Source organism: Vicia villosa, linkage group LG1, assembly GCF_029867415.1.
Source record: "Vicia villosa cultivar HV-30 ecotype Madison, WI linkage group LG1, Vvil1.0, whole genome shotgun sequence".
NCBI lineage: Eukaryota > Viridiplantae > Streptophyta > Magnoliopsida > Fabales > Fabaceae > Vicia > Vicia villosa.
The window spans coordinates 92,283,925-92,303,660 of record NC_081180.1 but is presented as its reverse complement, the minus strand read 5'-3'; the positions used below and the strand labels follow the sequence as shown (position 1 = coordinate 92,303,660).

The following is a 19,736-nucleotide window of genomic DNA, read 5'->3' as shown; positions in this document are numbered from 1 at the left end:
GTGAATTGGCATTCTTTGAGCCGTAGTAAAAAGATCAATAGCGGCAAATTGGGGGTGCTTTGGTTAGCCACAACTTGGATTATTTGGTTAACTAGGAATGCTTTTTGTTTTAGGGAGGAAGTATGGAACATAAATAATATGGTTTGGAGCATTAAGTTTTTGGTTTGGAGGTGGTTTTCTTATGGCAATATTACACATTCCAATTGTTGTTTTTACGATTTTTACAAAGATCCTTTGTATTTCATGTCGTAATTGTAATTGGTTGTAATATTGTTCGTTGTAGGCTTTGTGCCGTATATTTTGTACATGGGTTGGGGAACCCTTTGTTCTCCTATTAATTTATCTCTTGCTTTCAAAAAAAAAAAATAATAATGTTTGGATTCTACAACCATCTTACCACTTTCAGATAATTTTGAAATTTGAAGAAATTAAATTAAAAAGCCCACTCTTTTCATGATGTTTATCTCTGAAAAAATTGTTTTACAGAATATAGTTCGTTTCACTAATTTTATTTAAAAATTTACATATAAAAATTTAATAATTTCATTAAAAATTTATATATAATTTATTCTTTCAAAATAAATAAATAAAATCAAAATTAATTATGATTTAATTCAAGTTTTTTTTTTTTACTTTTTTCATTCTTTTAACAAATATAATTATTTATATTATAGAAGTGAAATTTTTATGTCTTGCCACATCATTAGTTCAGTTGCCCAATCATAAAAAAATGAGATTCAAGGTGATGAGTGAAATTTAAAAAAAAAAAAAAAGAAAAGATGATGAGTGATTAAAATTTTAAAAAGATTGAAATAGAGAAACAGATGAACCGGATTTTAGAATTGAAAGACTAAAAAAAAATTAAGGCTATTTATTCATTAAATAAAATGAAAAAGAATATTGCTTTGCAAGAGAAAAGTTTTTCTTAGTAGAAAGGCTGTTTAAGTGTGAAATATCTCATTACTCAGACAAAGAAAGTTTTTTCGTGTAAAATAGGTAGAAACTTGGCAATATGTATGCTCTAAGTTCTCTATCAAATACCAAATCATTTTTTTTTGTCGTACTCTTTAGAGAATATATTCCTACCTATATTTACATAAATTATAAAATATATCCTTTTCAAATCAAAGAAGTTCCAGCTAAGCTTTACTATATATAGAACGAGTCGACATTAATATACACTCTCTTTTTGGTAAGCCAAAAACTTATTATATACTCTAAACTAAAATGTAATTAATTTTGTTAGTTCTCTTAACACGCTTTCATTTGATTTTATTTTGATTCTCTGTTTGTCCTTTTTCACTATAAACCATAAAACCCAATTAGCTAAACCGACTCAAGCAAAAAACAGAATCTTCCAGTTAAGTTAACTTGAGTTAGTAACACGTACAAATTATAATGATGATGATTAATTAGTGAAATGAATTTGTGTTAATCACTCCACTAATTTTTGTATTTAAACCCCATTCATTCACCAACCTCTTCATTCTATTACAACCAAATTTCATACTTCAGATATTTGGTTTCGAAAAATGAATTCTAAGAGAGATGTTGAAAGTGGTGGTGAAGGGACAAAGAGCACCAACAATTACACTGCTGTTGCGAATTCAATTTCATATGGTTATCATGCTTATAACCATAGGATATCATGGCTTGTACCTGTTGTTGTGGCGGTTAACGTTGTTGTTTTCATTGTGGCCATGGCTATTAACAATTGTCCCGAGGATAATTTTGGTTTTCAAGGTGATTGTGTTCCTGAGTTCCTTGGGAGATTCTCTTTTCAACCATGGAGGGAGAATCCATTGCTTGGTCCTTCTTCATCAACGTAAGAGATTCAAATTTTGTACTATTATTTTTATACTTTAATCTTTGCTATGTTTGATTTTTGTGTTTTTTTGTTGAAGATTAACCAAGATGGGAGCTCTTAAATGGGAAAATATTGTGCACCAGAACCAAGGATGGAGACTCTTCACTTGCATTTTGTTACATGCTGGAATTATTCACTTGCTCTCAAACATGGTATACCTTGTTTTCATTAGCATTCGCTTGCAATTCGGATCTCGTAAGATTTTTCTTCTGTTATACTGATATCTTCACTGGAATTTTGATTATATTGAACTCAGTAACATTATCTAACAATTTTATTTGTCAAACTTATGACAGTGAGAATTGGATTGATATACCTATTGTCTGGATTTGGAGGAAGTGTACTGTCTTCTCTTTTTATTCGAAATAGCATCTCCGTCGGCGCTTCTGGTGCGCTTTTGGGACTTCTTGGAGCAATGCTATCAGAACTTCTTACAAATTGGTCTATATATTTCGATAAAGTGACCGTTTTGATCGATCTTCTAATTATCATTATCATCAACCTCGCAATAGGCATTTTACCGTACGTTGATAACTTTGCTCATATTGGAGGATTTGCAACCGGACTTCTACTCGGTTTCGTTTTACTTCCTCGCCCTCAATGCGGTTGGTTAGAGCAGCGTAGTCTTCCTGCTGGGATTCGTCTCAAATCAAAATTCAAAGCTTACCAGTACATTCTTGGGATTGTGTCTCTAATTCTCTTGATTGTCGGGTAAGAGTATTTATATTATAGTTTCTGTTATGTACTGATGAATTTTTGTATGTTAAGCATTGAAATATTTATTTGTTTAAATGCAGATTTTCAATTGGATTGGTGATGCTGTTCAACGAAGAGAATGGATATGATCACTGTCATTGGTGTCACTACCTAACATGTGTGCCAAGTGTATGGGAATGCAACAATGAGAATTAAACTGAGACAGTTTATTTATGATTTTAACTAGGAATGTCTTTTCTTCTATGTATTTATATGTATATGCAAAGCTCTTAGACACCGCATATTCACATCTTATATGAAAAAATTATGAAATTGGCTTCGCCCGGACTCAACACCTTATATGTTAGATCGAATAGATAACCAACTATACCACGAAAGCTTTTTATTATAATTTGTAATTTGTAAGAATGAAATTGCATGTTTTAATTATATCAATAGAAAATAATTGTCATATTGCACAACTCAAAGTTCATCAAAAATTCATGTAAGTAATGTACATTTCATATCAACCAAGCATTTTTCTCTTATGTCTAACTTTATAACTGATTTTATAATAAATACCATTATTAAAGAAGAGTTTTTTCAGGGAAAACAAGGAACTAGAAGAAAATAATCTCTTCTAATGAAATATTGTACAATGGGAAGCTACAAGGTATCAAAAAACAATTGGGATTTTGATGTTGTTGTTGCTATTCTCACCCCATTAGTGTTTTCATACATAGAATGCTCCACAATTTTTAAATGTTCACTCACATTTGTTGAATTGAATCTTTCATCCAAGGAGAAAACTAAAATTAAAATTGAGATAGATATAGAAAGACGTTATTAAAGAATTGAATTGTGAATTGTACAATTAAAGCATTTATTAATGATAATTCATGATACATATATATTTTTTTCTTTGCTGGTTGAAATTCACTTTATTATTTTCTTTTTTGGACAAAAGTAAACTTAACGCATTTCATTCAAGATAATAGATTGAATACAAGGAGGAATCATGTTTATGGCACTACGTCTAGACCAAGAATTGGCCGCCTTCGCAAGGGAGTGGGCAACCGAATTCGCTTGACGCTTTACGAACTTCACCTCGAAGTTTGAAGAAATATGTAACAAGTTTCTAATGGACATAATAATTAAACTAAACTCAGAATCACCCTTTTGATTAGAGTGGATGGCTTGAACCACATGTTGAGGGTCGCTTTCAAAGATGACATTTTCCAAATGCAAAGCTATAGCACTTTCAATAGCTTCTTTAATGGCCGAAGCTTCCGCTTCAAGAATGGAGAAAGTACCAATATCCCAAGCAACTCCTGCAACAATGAAATTTTCACTTTTATCACGTACACACCAACCTCTATTAGTTGTCCCACACTGTTTATTAAACCCCGCATCCACATTGCACTTTAACCATCCTTCCGGTGGCGGGTTCCAACTAATGACATTATGAGGATTTTCATTTCTCTCCTAATTTCTTTGGGCCATAAACCAATCCTGCCAATTATGAAACGCCATCAAACCCAACTTGGATGCTTCCTCCTTCTCATTGTGCCAAATAAGATCATTTCTATTCTTCCAAATTACATCCATCACAACTGCAAATCTCCCTGCAACCTTCCTATCCTCCAAACTACAAAAATCCAGAATAAGGGACTTTGCATCGTTAAAAGATCGAAGTCTAGGGTCGATGAGATTGGACAAACCTGTTGCTCTCCAACACCTGATAGAAGTATCACACTCAAAGAAAATATGCCAATCATCTTCATCTTGATTCTCACAAAACTGACACGTTGACGGGCAAGGGACGAAATGTTGACGAAGTTTGATACGCGTTGGTAAGCAGCCCCTACATATTCTCCACAACAAATGTTTTGCTCTAGCTGGAGCTTTTATGTTCCAAAGACTACTCCAATCCTCCTTTAAACTGTCATTATTATCTCTCACAAAAGACCTCCTCCACAATGTGTATCCCGAACGAACACTATACACACCATGTTGTTCTTCTTTCCAAATCAATCTATCCTTCACTACCTCCTTCAACAAAGGGACCTGTAAGATGTCTTCACAAGCTACATGATCAAATAAATCTCTTCTTAGTCGCATATCCCATTGTTTCTCATTTGGCAACATCAACTGTTTAACGGTAATATCACACGTACCTTGCTTTTGGGGGCCCATAAGACAACCGTCACGTCTTCCCCTAAGCCAAGGTTCATTCATTGCCATAATTTGACTACCATCTCCTATACTCCACCTGCAACCCAATGTTAAGACTTCTCCAGCCTTCCACAAACTTTATGAAAGTGAATAAAATGTCTCAAATTTATACTAGCACTCCTTTATCTCAAGTTTCACTTCAATTATCATTTTTTGTCAACCAATTGATCTTTGATTTTGCAATAATCTAACTTTAGGGTTTTTGGCTTCTCTCTTGTGCACTAGGGTTTTTAATGTTTATTATGGAAATGTGACTAATCTTGAATGTCACAGCTTCCATATTTCATTGTTGAGTTCTTCAATCAAACTCATGGAGTAAATTGCTTGACATGCACTAAGTCATGTTTCTATGCATTCATCTTCACATGATAATTTCCATCACTAGCTCATTTTTGGAACATTAAGAGATTGGCGCCCCTCATATCTCATATCAAGAACATGTGTCCTATAATGGATTTTATGTTCTCTAAGTCATCACATCAATTTAAATTTTTATAACCAGATAACTTACTTCAAAATTATCTTTTGATGCTGCTAGACGAAATGTGTTTGGCATTTTCATGATCTATTCACAATTCCTACATTGTATGTAAGATTAGGTTTTTGTGTTACATAAATTCATCAATAATCTTGTTAGAACAACAACTAGTGTAGAAGATTAAAGAGAAACAAAAATAAAAGACAATGAACACGATTATTTTTTTTTCACGGAGTTCAATCAGTGATTCCTACTTTTGTGACTAAATAGCAGCTATAGTTCTCTTATTTTGCGAATATGATTCTGTTTACCTAAACCATAATCCCTAGTTACCCTCAATAAACTGTTAACTCTACTCATAGTTATCTCCACAATATCCATAATTATCTCAATATATGAGTCATACTTTGAAATCTCCACCTTGACACATATCAAGCTCCTATGAAGAGTTCATGCATGACAATTTATCCTGACAACTAGGGTTGTGTTGCTTAACATTGAAAAACATGTAATAAGTTCAAGTAGTACATGAACTTGTCAGTGATGACTGGTTGGTCAACATATCAGTTGCATTTTCTAAAGTATGTACCTTTTCAATTTATATCTGTCTAGAAGCAAGTAACTCTCTAATCTTATGAAACCTCACATTAATATACTTGGTCCTTGCCTGATACACCCGATTGTTAACCAAATAAATGACATTATGACTATCATGATACAACCAAACTCCACATTGCTCAACACCTAATTCTCTCATCAATCTTGTAAGCCATTCTTCGACAGCTTCACCTACCGCCATGTACTTTGCTTAAGTTGTCGACATGGCCATTATGGATTGAACTAATGATTTCCATCAAATAGGTCATCCTACTAAAATAAAGACATACCATATTGTAGACGTCTTATCATCCGTATCACCAACATAATATGAATCAACATATCCTACAACCAAAAGATCATCATATTGAGAGCTAAACATGATACCATATCTCATGGTACCCTTCAAGTACCTAAAATTCCATTTGACTACCTCCTAATTATTCTTTCCTGATTTGGACATAAACTTACTAACTTGACTTACAATTTGTGCCAAATTTGGTCTAGTGCAGACCATAACATACTGTAAACAACCAACAACACTGGCATAAGGGACCTTTGACATATACTCAGCTTCTACATATGTCTTTGGACATTGATCTAATGAGATCTTAAAGTGATTCGCCAATAGAGTACTCACAACCTTCAAATTACCCATGTCAAACTTGTCTAGCATCTTTTTAACATTGCTTTTCTGAGAGCCATAATTTTATAGCATTCTTATCCCTATTAGTTTCTATACCAAAAATCTTCTTGCCAACATGACTTTCAGTTTATTTACATCACATAATTTTATAGTATCGTTAAAATAAAATAGCCATCAATAAAGCTCTTAACTTAAACACAATAGTCATATCCACACATTTTATAGTCAATCTTAAGCATATATGAATTAGATCGCTTACACCATTGACTTGGAGATTGCTTTAAACCATACAAATGTCTTTTTAATTTACAAATAATTCTACCATGTCCAGTCTAATTGAATCCCTCTGGATGCTCCATGTAAATTTTCTCATCTAAATTATTATGAAGTAATATTGTCTTTGTATCCATCTACTTTAAATGCATATCTTGGATAGCTACCAATCTAGCAATACCCTCATAGAAGTATGTCTTACGACCGAAGATAAAATATCATCATGATCAATCCACTTTTGTTTTAACACCCCTCTTCTACAAGACGGGCCTTGAAATTTTCCACTTATTTTTCTATTACTGTTGGTTTTCCCTTAAACACCTACTTACAATCAATAGCCATTTTTCCCTTAGGAAGCAAATTAGCTCCCATGTCTGATTTTTATTCAAGGACTCCATGTCATACACCGTTTCACTAATCCACTTATTTTTCTTCTAGGTAACTGTAACTTCTTGAAAAGTATAAGGATCTCCAAAAAAAAAGTAAGAAACGCATAGGCTACCAAGTCTTAATAACCATATCTTTTTTGGTGGCTTGGTTAAAGATGCTCTAGGTCAAGTACAAGAATATAATAGTGTACTATATCTGAAACTTCTCGTCCATGTTCAATTTTAGTATCACATCATGGTTCCTCTGTTGGTTCAGGCACTACCTGCATATTTTTCATTGGTGGCAGATCAACATCCACCTAGATCACATTTTTGCTAGAAGCTTCTTCTTCAAATATCGATACATATATGGAAAGTGACTGCTTTAACATTAGCTGATAATCAAAAGCAACATCTTTACCGATTACCATATTTTTTTAAAAGGGATCCCATAACTTAAATCTATTCACATCTTTTGCATCACCGACAAAGACACACTTCTTTGACTTTGGATCAAGTTTGGATCGATCTTCACTTGATATATATACACATAATCATGACCACCAAAAATGCTTAAATTGTTAAGATCAATAGGATTTCCTGTAGATACATCCTTTACAACCTTCCCCTTTAATGAGGCTTGTGGTGACATGTTGATAAGATAGCACACCATAGTGCTTATGCCCTTAAACCTTTTGATAGTTCAACATTTAACTATGAATTCCTAAATACCTTTGAATACCATGTCTTTCACATAGCCTCTTAAAATTTGAATCAGTGTAGTTCGTCCCATTATCTGACCATAAATACTTAGCTTTTTTTCCTATTTGATTCTTTACCTTTACCTTTCACAACTTGAATGTGGTAAATACTTCAGATTTATACTTCAAGAAATACAACCAAATCTTGCGAGAAGAATCATTTGTGAAAAACACAAAATACTTAGAACCACCAATGCAAACCTCGTTGGTAGACCCCCACACATCTGAAAACGCATAATCTTAAATTCTATCTGTTTTGTGCTTTTCGGTCTTGAACGAAACACTACTATTTTTGAACTATACAATACTTCCACAATTCCAACTTGCAAATACAAACTCCCGTCAATATATTTCTCTTATTAAGTTCCATCATCCCACACTCACAAAGATGACCCAGACGCGTATGCCAAAGTTTGGTTGCATCATTATCATACTCAACCAATGAAAGATCACCTACAATAATGTACCCAAATAGTTTGTAGATGTTACCTACAGTCCTCCTTGCTCTCATCATAGTAATGAACCCTTGCTAACCTTCACAACGTCCCTATCTTAACCAGACCTACAGGAGAAACCATTTGCTTATAGAGTACCTAGAGAAATTAAGTCCATCCTTAGTTATGCAATATATCTAACTTCATTCAATGTTCGCACGCCGCCATTGTCGATGAACATTTTAATTTGTCCCATTCCATTAATAGAACATGCTTTATCATCACCTAGATAAACAAATTCAAAATTACCTGACCTGAATTTAGCGAACCAATTCCAGTGTGGCGTCATGTGGCAAGAACAACCAGATTCAATAGTTCACACATTTGTGCACTTGCTGGATAAAACACAGTATATGTTTCCCTTCCATATTCAACAATTTGAACCACATTTGCATAGCTAGATAAGCTCTGGTTTATATTTGAATAATCCCTCTTTCAATGCCAAATTTGTTCGAAACTATAAAACTCAGTTGTTTTATGAATCCTAGATTTAGACCTCTTCTTTCCAGAACCACCATTACCCTTGTTCCATTGACGATATACGATATTCTTCCTATATATTATGTCTACTTTGAAAATGAGACAAAAGGGTAACAATAATCACATCACGACGGATAGTATTTTTCCCGTAGATAAGAGTAGTCACCATGTGGTTATAAGATTCTAATAATGAGAAAATCAAGATAATTTTCTTATCTTCATCATCAATCTTCACTCCAAACGTCATCAGATTGATGATTATGTTGTTGATGACATTGGCATGTTATTGCAAACCAGATCCTTCCTGCATCTTCAGGCTGTACATTTGCTTCAAGAATAATTTGTTCAATAGTCTTTGACAAATATTGGCTCTCTAATTTGTTTCAAACCTCCTTCGCAATTGTCAGAACTAGGATATGTTAGATCACCTCATTTGAAACACATAAGTGAATCAACCGTTCAACCTTCTCTTTGATCTCTACCTAATTGGTATCCTCCATGTTGTTTGGCTTTATCTCACACAGTGTCTTCTGTAAACTTTATTGAGCCAACAAATTTTGAACCCTATTTTTCCATAATTCAAAATTACGTGTCCCGTCAAACCTTGATACTTTGAATCTTGAACCAAGGTTTATTTCAAACTAACTAATATCATTAGAACAACAATCACTATAGAAGATTATAGAGAAAAGAAAGTAAAAGTCAATGAACACAATTGATATCTGTTAACGTAGTTCGACCAATGATATATACCTCTGTGACTATAGAATAGATATAATTTCCTTGATTTCTGTATATTATCAAATTAAGATCCAGTGTTACGAGTCATATATATATATAATACTATGGTTAAGTTTACATAAATTCTAATCTCTAATTATCCTCAACAAACATTTATATCTTCTTCGATGCATCAATAGATCTCTACCACTTTGAAAATAAGTTGTCCAAGATTAGCCATCCCAAAATTATTATTATGTCTTATTTGAATTCATCAGTGTAATATTTATAAATACTTATAATAAGTGGATCATCCACATTGTTTCATAATATGACTACTCTTCTATTTTATCCTTTATGATACACAACATTATGAGACACACAGTGTGAAGCCAAATTCACTTTGAAACTCATCATTTCTATTGATTCATACTTCTGGTGCCTATTTTATTCTACATAGTGCCTTCTCAACTTGTATACTTTTGTTTTGATGTTCTTTGTCAGAACATTCAATCACAAGATTTGTAAACAATTGAGTGGTTGAGTGTGTGGAGAAAGAGAGAGTGAAGGAGAAGAGAGATTTGGAGAGAGATAATTGAGAGTGAGAATTTTCTATTTTATTCATTATTTTAATACAAACATACCACTAGGGTATTTATACATGCATTGGGATACAAAAACATCAAGCCAAAAATAAAAAAGCTAAAAGTCGGGCCTGTAATTGGTTACACAAAACCCGTAATCGGTTACAGTTGAAAAAACTAAAACAATAACAATCAGGTGTAATGTGTTACTGCGAATGCTTAACCGGTTACGCCAACTCCAAAAGCACTTTTCTGCAGCTCATTTATCCTTTTTTATGCCTATAATCGATTACACCCTAGTGTTAACTGATTACGATCTCTTAACACGCCATCTCAATTCAATTTCTTCAAGACTTCCATGCCCATGTTCATCTTCAATCTTTTGAATACATCATTTGTGACTCCCTTAGTCAACAAATCAGCCACTTGGTCTTCAATTCTACAATATCCCAACCTTAACTTTCTCTCACTAACAAGTCCCCTTAAGTAGTAAAGACTTATATCAATATGCTTGCTCGTCTCATATGCAATTGGGTTCTTAGATCAAGGTATTTCTCCTATTTCATAGCAAAAATCCACTTTGGACCACTTAAGGTCTTTTCCTTCTTAACAGGTTCAAATTCGGCCATAAGCGCAAAATGGACAAAATCACCTTCATCATTGACTTTGTTGTCATGAATCATTCAACAATCTTGGAGTCTTTGAGGCAAACCTCTTTTCCTTGTTGACCTTTTTAAATTCTCTTCATTTTAGGCTTTGACGCGTGCCATTTTTGCACTTCCCGTTTCTGCAGAATATGGAAATTCAAACATGTAACCGGTTACATGCTACTGGTACCTGTTACATCCTGCTGGTAACCAGTTACAGCTTGCTTGTAACTGGTTATAGCCTACTGCAATTGCTTCACTCGTCAACCACCATGTTGCGACTGATCATAATCATTATGTTTGCAACATCAAGTAACTTGTAACCTTCAATGGGATGATACCCTACAAGTATCATTATCTCCCTATTATCGTCTAACTTCTTAATAAGCTATCTCGAAACATGTCGATACGCAACGAAACCGAAAACTCTCAAATGGTTCATATTCGATTTGAATCCATATCAAGTCTCTTTCGGTGTTATCTTCTCAAGCTTCTTTGTTGGACACATATTCAACAAATAGGCAGTTGTGGATACTGCTTCTCCCCATAACTCTTTTGGCAAGTTCTTCCCTTTCAAAATGCTTCTCACCATGTTCATAATCGATCGATTCTTTCTTTCGAAAAAACGTTTTGTTGCGGTGTATAGGGTGGTACTACCTCATACATTATCCCCCTCTTCATCACAAAACTTCCCAAAGTCATTTGAGACCTATTCGCCTCCACTATCCGTTTTGAGAACTTTGAGCCTATGACCTCTTTGCCGCTCAACCATGAACTTGAAATTCTTAAACACTATGAATACCTCATCCTTTCTCTTGATTAGGTAAGTCTATAGCTTTCTATTATAATCTCAAATAAATGTGACAAAGTATTTGTTGCTACCAATTGAATCAACTTGCATCGGCCCACACACATTAGAATACACCACCTCAAGGTGATGTGTGGTTCTACAACCAGCATCCTTGTAAAATTTACCGTTGTGTTGCTTCGCTTGAACACAGTATTCACAAATTTCAGCCGGTATGTTGATGGATTTCAACCATATTACCATTTCGTTCTTTTGCAATGCATTGAGATCTCTTAAATTGAGATGCCCAAGACAGTAGTTCTATATCCAATCTTCTCAACTAGCCAATGTAGCAAGACACCAATCTTCCCAAAAACCTTTCTAGGTTAGTCTTGTTTAAAACATACCATAATCTGTCTAGGTAGTCTTGTTTAAGACGTTTCATATCTTTTTAGGAGCCTTTCTAGGTGAGTCTTATTTAAGACATATCATGCCTTTCTAGGTAAGCCTTCTTAAAATGTTTATCCAATCTTTTCTAAGACACACTTAGTTATTTTAAAGAACTCCTCAGTTAGTCTTCTCCAAGACATTCTTCCTAAGCATTGTTCAAAGCCTAAGCTTCTTCACATCAACCTTCGATATACCTTATTCAGGAACCTCTTCAGGTAGTCTTATGTAAGACATTACTTCTTCTCTCCTCAGATACAATCAAATGATCCAGGTCTGAAAAGCATATGCTTTAAACAAGTACCCTTCCAGGCAAATAGGTGGCACCTATAAGCCCATCTCCCACAGAACTCCTTCCCTACGCAAGCAAATTTCAGGGCATTTCAGTGTCCAATCATCTTCTACCTCTTCAGGTTCAAGAAGATTGAACAGGGGCAGCTGTCATACCCCAAAATTTGCCTTCCATATTCCATTCACAATGATTCAAAGTTCAAGATTCAAATCCAAAGCTTTGCTCCCTCAATGGTCCAGGTAATCCACAGTCAACTGGTTTGACCTAAAGGTCAACCATAATCAAAGCACAGTCAAAAACTCTCAATTTTAGGTCAACATAAAGTGAATAAGAGTATAACCATCATTTGATCAAAGATTGATCATGATTCCATTAATAGAAACTCAGAGATGAACAAATACAAAAGGTTCAAATTAGGGTTTCTTAGGAGAAAGTCAACCCAACTTTGACTGGGCATAACTTTCACGTGGAACATCAAAAATTCCCCACTCAAAGCCTATTTTGAAGGAAATTGGATTCCCTACAACTTTTTCTCTCACAAGCCAGGGCTAGAAATGCTTCATTTGAGAGGTATGATGCAAAAGATTACAGGTCCTTTTCAAGCATCCTCCAAAAACAGTTTTTTGACAAAGAGGATATGATCAAGATAAAAGCTCCAAATGAAAAATATGTTCCAAAGTGGCTTATAGAGGACATCTTGAGGTTTCCAAAAAGTCCTAGAACTCCCTCATAGCTTAAAAATTGAGTGAGATATGCTTGGTCAAAGTTGAGCAATTTTTGGAGGCAAAATGTGAAATAAAAGAGGTTTAAATTGGGTTTCTTGCAAATGGGCCTAACTTTTAAAGTTCTAACCTTGGCCCACAAGTTATACAAGTTGCTAAAATCACTTACCACGAATTTTAAAGTTTTATTTGATTTTATATGATTTTTATTCATTTAAATGGTGATTAAAAGTCAAATAAATCAAGAGAAAATCCAAGATATGATTTAAAGGCTTATTCCAATCAAATCTAATTAGCAATTACACCATATTTCCTATACAAATTCGTGCATGATTTAATTGGAAAGGTTTGGAGCAAATTTGATCAAAATAGAAAGTTTCAATTCAAGAATAATTTCAATTTTCACAAGATTGCAAGAAGGGATTCAAGGATCTTTGGGCTTCAATTTCTTGACCTAATACAAGTATATAAGTAGTGGAAGCCAAGCACACGAATAGGGGGACAAAATCTGGACAGAAGAGAGCTTGCAAGAAGGCAAAATTTCTTCAAGAAACTCAAAACCGGTTTCAGAGAATTAGGGCGTTTCAGTCCAATTTGAAGGTTGCAAAAGCTTCTTTGGAGGATTTAGAATGTGTCTGGATACTCACACAACTTCAACACCCCCAGATTCATCTCCGATTAGTCAAGGTATGTACCTTTAAAAACTGGATCGATTAGACTGTTGCACGCATCCTCATAGAATTTTGATGATATATTATGATTGTGTTTGATGTTGCGAACGTGTGGGAATGATTAATTGGGTTTCTGGGTACGCTAAGGGTGGTTCACCATTGTTGGCCGTTAGGGTTCTAAGAACCTTCAATTAGGGCTTTGCGCTAGGAACAAAATTAGGATAAAACAACGGCTCGGTTGGATTCGTGTGATGAAGACGAGTAAAGCCATAGGGTCGCGAAACATTTATTGGGAAGGATCTGCTATTCGCTATTTTTTCAGGTTGCTGAGCTACGAGCAAAAAGCCTAGCAAATTCGTAGCTAACTAACAGAATTTTGCAGGGTGATTTGGGGACGATGGTGAGGTGTCCCAGTGCCATTGGGTGGTTTGAAAATCCGCGCGCAATTCTTTTATGTTTTCTTGCTTATTTATATATTTTAATGAAGGCGTTTTTTAAACGCGTGCCCCATCTGGTTGGGGTGGTAGTGAATCGTTTGTGTGGACATGGGGGTGGGGGTTCGATCCCTCGCTCCCACATATTATTTTTCTAATAATTTCAACTCCTGATCCTATGCGTCTCCAGCCTTGGGATCCACTATAGTCTTTCAAATCTGAACCCTTAATTCACCACTAACTTAGATCTAACGCTCCAGCCTTGATCCCCATACCATGTACCATAATAACAACTACATCGAACCATAACCCTAACAAACTAATAAATTTTAATTATTTATTTGTTTTAATTGAAATACTTTTTAATATAATTAATCATATAATAATTATTTTTTTATAAAAATAAATTAGTATATGATATTTATATTAAAAACTCTAATTTGTTGTTCGTGCCGATTAAATCGATTAATCGCTATGGTCAACAATGATTTTAATTAAAATGCAATTAAATTATATTTGGTTAAATGGTTGCAACTATCTTATTAGTTGTGATGATTAACCTCTTCTTTTTTATAATTTTAATTCGTTATTCTTTTTAATCGAATCAATTGATTACGAGGGGTAACGATACAAATTAATCATTAAAAAAAATAATATATCCTAATTCGTTATTAGTAATAATCAAATCAATTGATTAAAATTGGTAACGGTGCAATTTCAAATCTGTTAATTATGGCGATCGAATCTATTGATCGTTGCGGTTAATAGTGCAAACTAAAATCAGGGTTGTACGCCCAAAACATTCAAAACACTTCAAATCAAACCACAGATTTCCATCCTTATTCAAAACTACGATAGGCTACTCAAAAGCCTTTAAACGACTTCAAAACCATATCAAATCAAATTTCAAACTCAAAGGGCGTACAACCCGTCCCCCGAAATACGTTGACTCTGATTGTCCATAAGGAGATACGTAGGCACTTGGATAACCAAGGCGAGTCCCCTTCCCTCTAAATCTCATTTTTCCCGATTCATTTCCCTTAATTATTTAACCCTCGAAAGCATAAACCTTGCCTTAATACTCTTAGCCATAAAATTGTTGACCTTAGATTCAAAGCCATAGGAAAGGGTTGAGGGTGTCTAACACCTTCCCTCGACCTGAATATAGTATCTTACCCGAATCTCTTAACTGCGTAGGGTTTCCTATTCGCCCTTCAGAATAGGTGGTGACTCTAAAACCTTCATTTTTAGGCAGGTTGCTACAGCTGGCGACTCTGCTGGGGACAACTTAATAGTGAATACTATGCTCCTATAGGTTTTGGAAGGGTTTAGGTTTGGCGCATTTTTGGGTTTGGCAAACTTGCCATTTTTAGGGTTTGGGGGAGGTTCATCTTTATAATAAATATTTTATTTATTTGTTTTGTTTATTGTCATTGGTTTTTTTTATTGAATGTTTTATTTAAAATGTTTGATTATATATTATATGCATTGCTGGTTTTTTTTTATGTTGTGTTAAACCCTAAGTGTGGGAGTTAACTTTGAGATCAGGGGGGAATCGAATCGCCTACGAGTCTCATTGATAACTCCACTCGGAGTGGGTTGAGTATTCGGAAATGTCCAAAACGAGGCTTGACTTTGTTGAGGGCAGGACTGAATACTTGGCTGATCTCTCCGAGAACCTACCCCAAAAACTCGAACCTCATTGGATAAAATGAGTTGTTCTAAAATCCGAAGAGACAAAAGTCTCGGAGGCTACGAACGACCCCATGAGACCTTCTAGAACCCCCCATAAAAAGGTAGGCTCCCTAGAGCCGCTACGTCGAACCTATGAACTTATGAACCTAGGGCCTATGTGATTATGTGTTATATGTATATATTTGTGTTGATCATTATTTTTTTTATTATTTCCTTTTCCATTCATCATACATCATGTGCATTCTTGCATCATATCTTATTCAAAAAAAAAAGGAAAGAAAAAGGATATCATGCATATCATGCATGGCATACACATCATTTTCATGGCATTAAGAGAAGATTTCTCTTCTATCTCCAGAACAAGGGACCATTGGGAAGGGTAACCTAACATCCCGACCATATTATCAAACAAGATTTCAGCAGAAGAAATCAATGGATCAGCTAGAACAGAATCAAGCCGCTCTTCGTGAGGAAGTGGATCAACTGAAGGTTAGTATGGAAGAGGTTAAAGGAGGTATGGCTCAGATGCTAGGGTTCATGAAGGCCCTCCTGGATAAACAAGAAAAAGCAAAAGAGGTTCAGTCTAGGGATACCCTGGTTCAGGATGAGATCCCTAACGACGAAAACTCGCTGCTAGGATTTGTTTCAGGCTTTGGCCCGGCTAAGGATAAACCTCAGGTCCGATCTGTCAGGAGAGCTATCCAATTCCAAGAGAAAGGAGAGACCTCCCAAGAAGGATTTGTCCCCACTCCACAAACAAAAAGGACAACCCGCACAGTTTGCATTCCTGTTAACAATGTTTCTAAGGATGATGATTACCTGGATCTAAAATACGGAGTACACAAGGTGGACAACACAGACCAAGCACCTCAGACACAACAGTCTATTCCTAACTCTGGGGAAGACTCCAAGGACAGTGAACAAATTAAGGCGCTAGAGGAGAGACTAAAAGTGGTAGAAGGATATGATGTCTTCGACGTGGATACCTTCGAAATGAGCTTAGTCTCAGAATTGACTATCCCGCACAAATTCAAGATTCCCGATTTCGAGAAATACAAAGGGCTCACGTGTCCAAGGAATCACTTGCGCATGTATGTGCGAAAAATGGCTGCTTATGCTCACGATCAAAAGCTGATGATACACTTCTTCCAAGAGAGTTTAAGCGGAGCATGTATTGACTGGTATATGCAACTGGAGAAATCCTATATCCGAAGCTGGAATGATCTGGCTAACACATTTTTGAAGCAATACAAGTACAACCTGGACATGGCACCCAATCGGATGCAATTACAAAATATGTCACAGAAGAAGGATGAATCATTCAAGGAGTATGCCCAAAGGTGGAGGGAAATGGCTTCTCGAGTCCAACCCCCCCTAATGGAAAAAGAACTGGTGGACATATTTATGAGCACTTTGCAAGGACCGTACTACGACAAGATAGTCGGAAGCATATCTTCAGGGTTCTCAGACTTGGTAGTCATTGGTGAGAGAATTGAAGATGGAATCAAAAATGGGAAGATACAAGGGGCACCCTCAGGTTCCTATCACACAAAGAAGTCATATGACAAAAAAAAGGAATCCAACACTGTGGGGGCAATCATGGGTAATCGGACCCCAGTATCACAGCAAAGGGATCAGCAAAAGCAACAGGGTGGCCAATGCACCTGGAAGGCCAAGCCAAAACGATCATTCACCCCGTTGTACATGCCATTGTCTCAAGCTTTGCAACGTCTGCTCAATCAGAACTTGGTAACTTTGCTACCTCCATACTCAGCTCCAGCTAACCCCGCTCCTGCGTACAAACATCATGCTAGGTGCACTTATCATTCAGACAGTCCTGGTCATGATACAGAGGATTGTGGGCCGTTAAAGCACAAGATCCAAGATTTGATTGAAGAAGGGCTCATTGAGTTCGAAGATCCTCACAAGTCTAATGCCATAGGTGGCTAGAAGGAGGATTTCTTAGACCATTAGTTTTGTTTTCATTTGCAATTTCTTTCCGTTTGTTTAAACATTAGTCTTACGACATATGCTATGTACTTTACAATAATCATTAATGCACTGCTTACGTTTGTCTTGATTTATTCCTAGTGTTCTCACTATATTTAAAACTGTGTTTTTACTTGGTTTTCTTCTTTGTGATATTCAACTCTCGTTAAAACCGTACACCTTTAGAGGGAGAATGACGAAAACGATGCCACGATTGCATACATTATGCTTTCGAACAGACCGTGTTGACGATGTACAGGCATTGTTTCGATTCCTAAATAATGGAGATATAAGGATGTTAATCCCTTGTCAACCCCTTTGAGCCTAAAGAAGTAGGAGTTTTCCTTCATATAAAACCCTTAATGCATAACCTGGGGTAGGGTAGCTGCTCAGTTAACTTAATTATTCCAAATTGTTCCTTTGAACATAATCACCGATGGTTATCCGTCATCATTAAGTCCGGCAGTCAATGGCCGCAAAGAAAAAGAAAGCAATGCAAGGGTCTGCTAAGTCAAAACCTATTAAGGAGACTTAGGCAATATTGGGGCATCCCGCTGACTGTAGTTTTAAAACGAACAGTTCCGGTAAAAGTTAGGGATAACAAAGTCGAAAAGAGGTCATTACATACCCTCACAAAAGAAAATATTACAAGAAAGGAGGATGACTGCCTTTGCAAAATAAACTTCTGGTTTTTTAAAAACCATCAAAAATATCAACATTCCCAAAGTCTTTTTGGAGCTTAAACACATAGCTAACAGAGCATAGGACCGGAGGACATCACGAAGAGGGGGATGGGTACAAATAAACTTTGAGCCACTATCCTTGTTTCTTAAAACCGTGAACCAGGCCACGTTACAACCCTTAAAAGTCCTAACTGAAGCATGGTTAGTTCGAAAGCATACTGTTACCAAAAGGTATCCCGACTCCTTAAGGTCTACTATAACTCTTGAGTTGATATCACTTTCTTACAAAAAAAACTCTGTTTTACTCAAAAATGTTTTTAAACTTTCAAGACAGACATATGCATTCGCATCTTATGAGTTTTATTAGTACACTTGTCTATGTAGATTCAAATGTTTAAACATCAGGGAGAAGTTGCATGGGGCGTGGCTAATGGCTAGAAATCCTACTAACTGACGAAGTAGCTTTAAAAACTTGTCAAAAGAAGAAACATCTCTTACGCATGACTGGGATGGCTAATGTGTACACGGGGCATAACCCGTCATTATCCCATTTACATGGGGCAATCTAATCAAGATCCATGGAATCTCTCAAGGACGCTGAATAGCCCATGGGGCAAGCCCATTACCTGGGGGCACGTTGCAAAGGTCACTCAGTATCAGATGATGTCAATGCCACTGTCACATCCTTTCCAGGAACCTTTATAGGATATTTCTCAATTTGTCCATATAGTCTTCTTTAAGACATGTTCAAATACTTCTTACCCTTTCTAGGAGCATTTTTCAAGTAGTCTTTTTAAAGACCCATCTCCTTACCCTTTCTATTTTTCAAACCCTCTCAGATAGTCTTCTCTAAGATATATTCCTTTCTAAGAACCTTTTCTAGGTAGTCTTCTGTAAGACATCTCTTAACTTTTTCAGTTAGTCTTTTGTAGACATATTCAAACTTCTCTTATGCTTCAAAAAACCTTGTCAAACTTTGTTTAAAGTACAGAGTCTTCTCTAAGACAGTTCACTATCCTTTCTAGGGTGATCTTCTTCAAGATGTTTTTCCTAAGTTTTGTTTAAAACCCCACATTCCTTAAAACAGTCTTTATCCTCTATAGGAATATTTTTTACCCTCTGCACAAACACATCCCTTTGAGCTTTGTTTAAAGCGCAATCTGGTTTAAG

The 19,736-nt window shown here is 35.6% G+C and overlaps 1 protein-coding gene across 1 annotated transcript; it reads left to right on the top strand.

Moving 5' to 3' along the window:
* Positions 1-1,457: 1,457 nt before the first annotated feature.
* Positions 1,458-3,045, top strand: LOC131643538 (RHOMBOID-like protein 2). The gene is made up of 4 exons (XM_058913786.1): positions 1,458-1,825; positions 1,905-2,062; positions 2,164-2,578; positions 2,665-3,045. Exons 1-4 carry the CDS (start codon positions 1,533-1,535, stop codon positions 2,777-2,779), a joined length of 981 nt encoding a protein of 326 aa, XP_058769769.1. The 5' UTR covers positions 1,458-1,532; the 3' UTR covers positions 2,780-3,045.
* Positions 3,046-19,736: the final 16,691 nt, after the last annotated feature.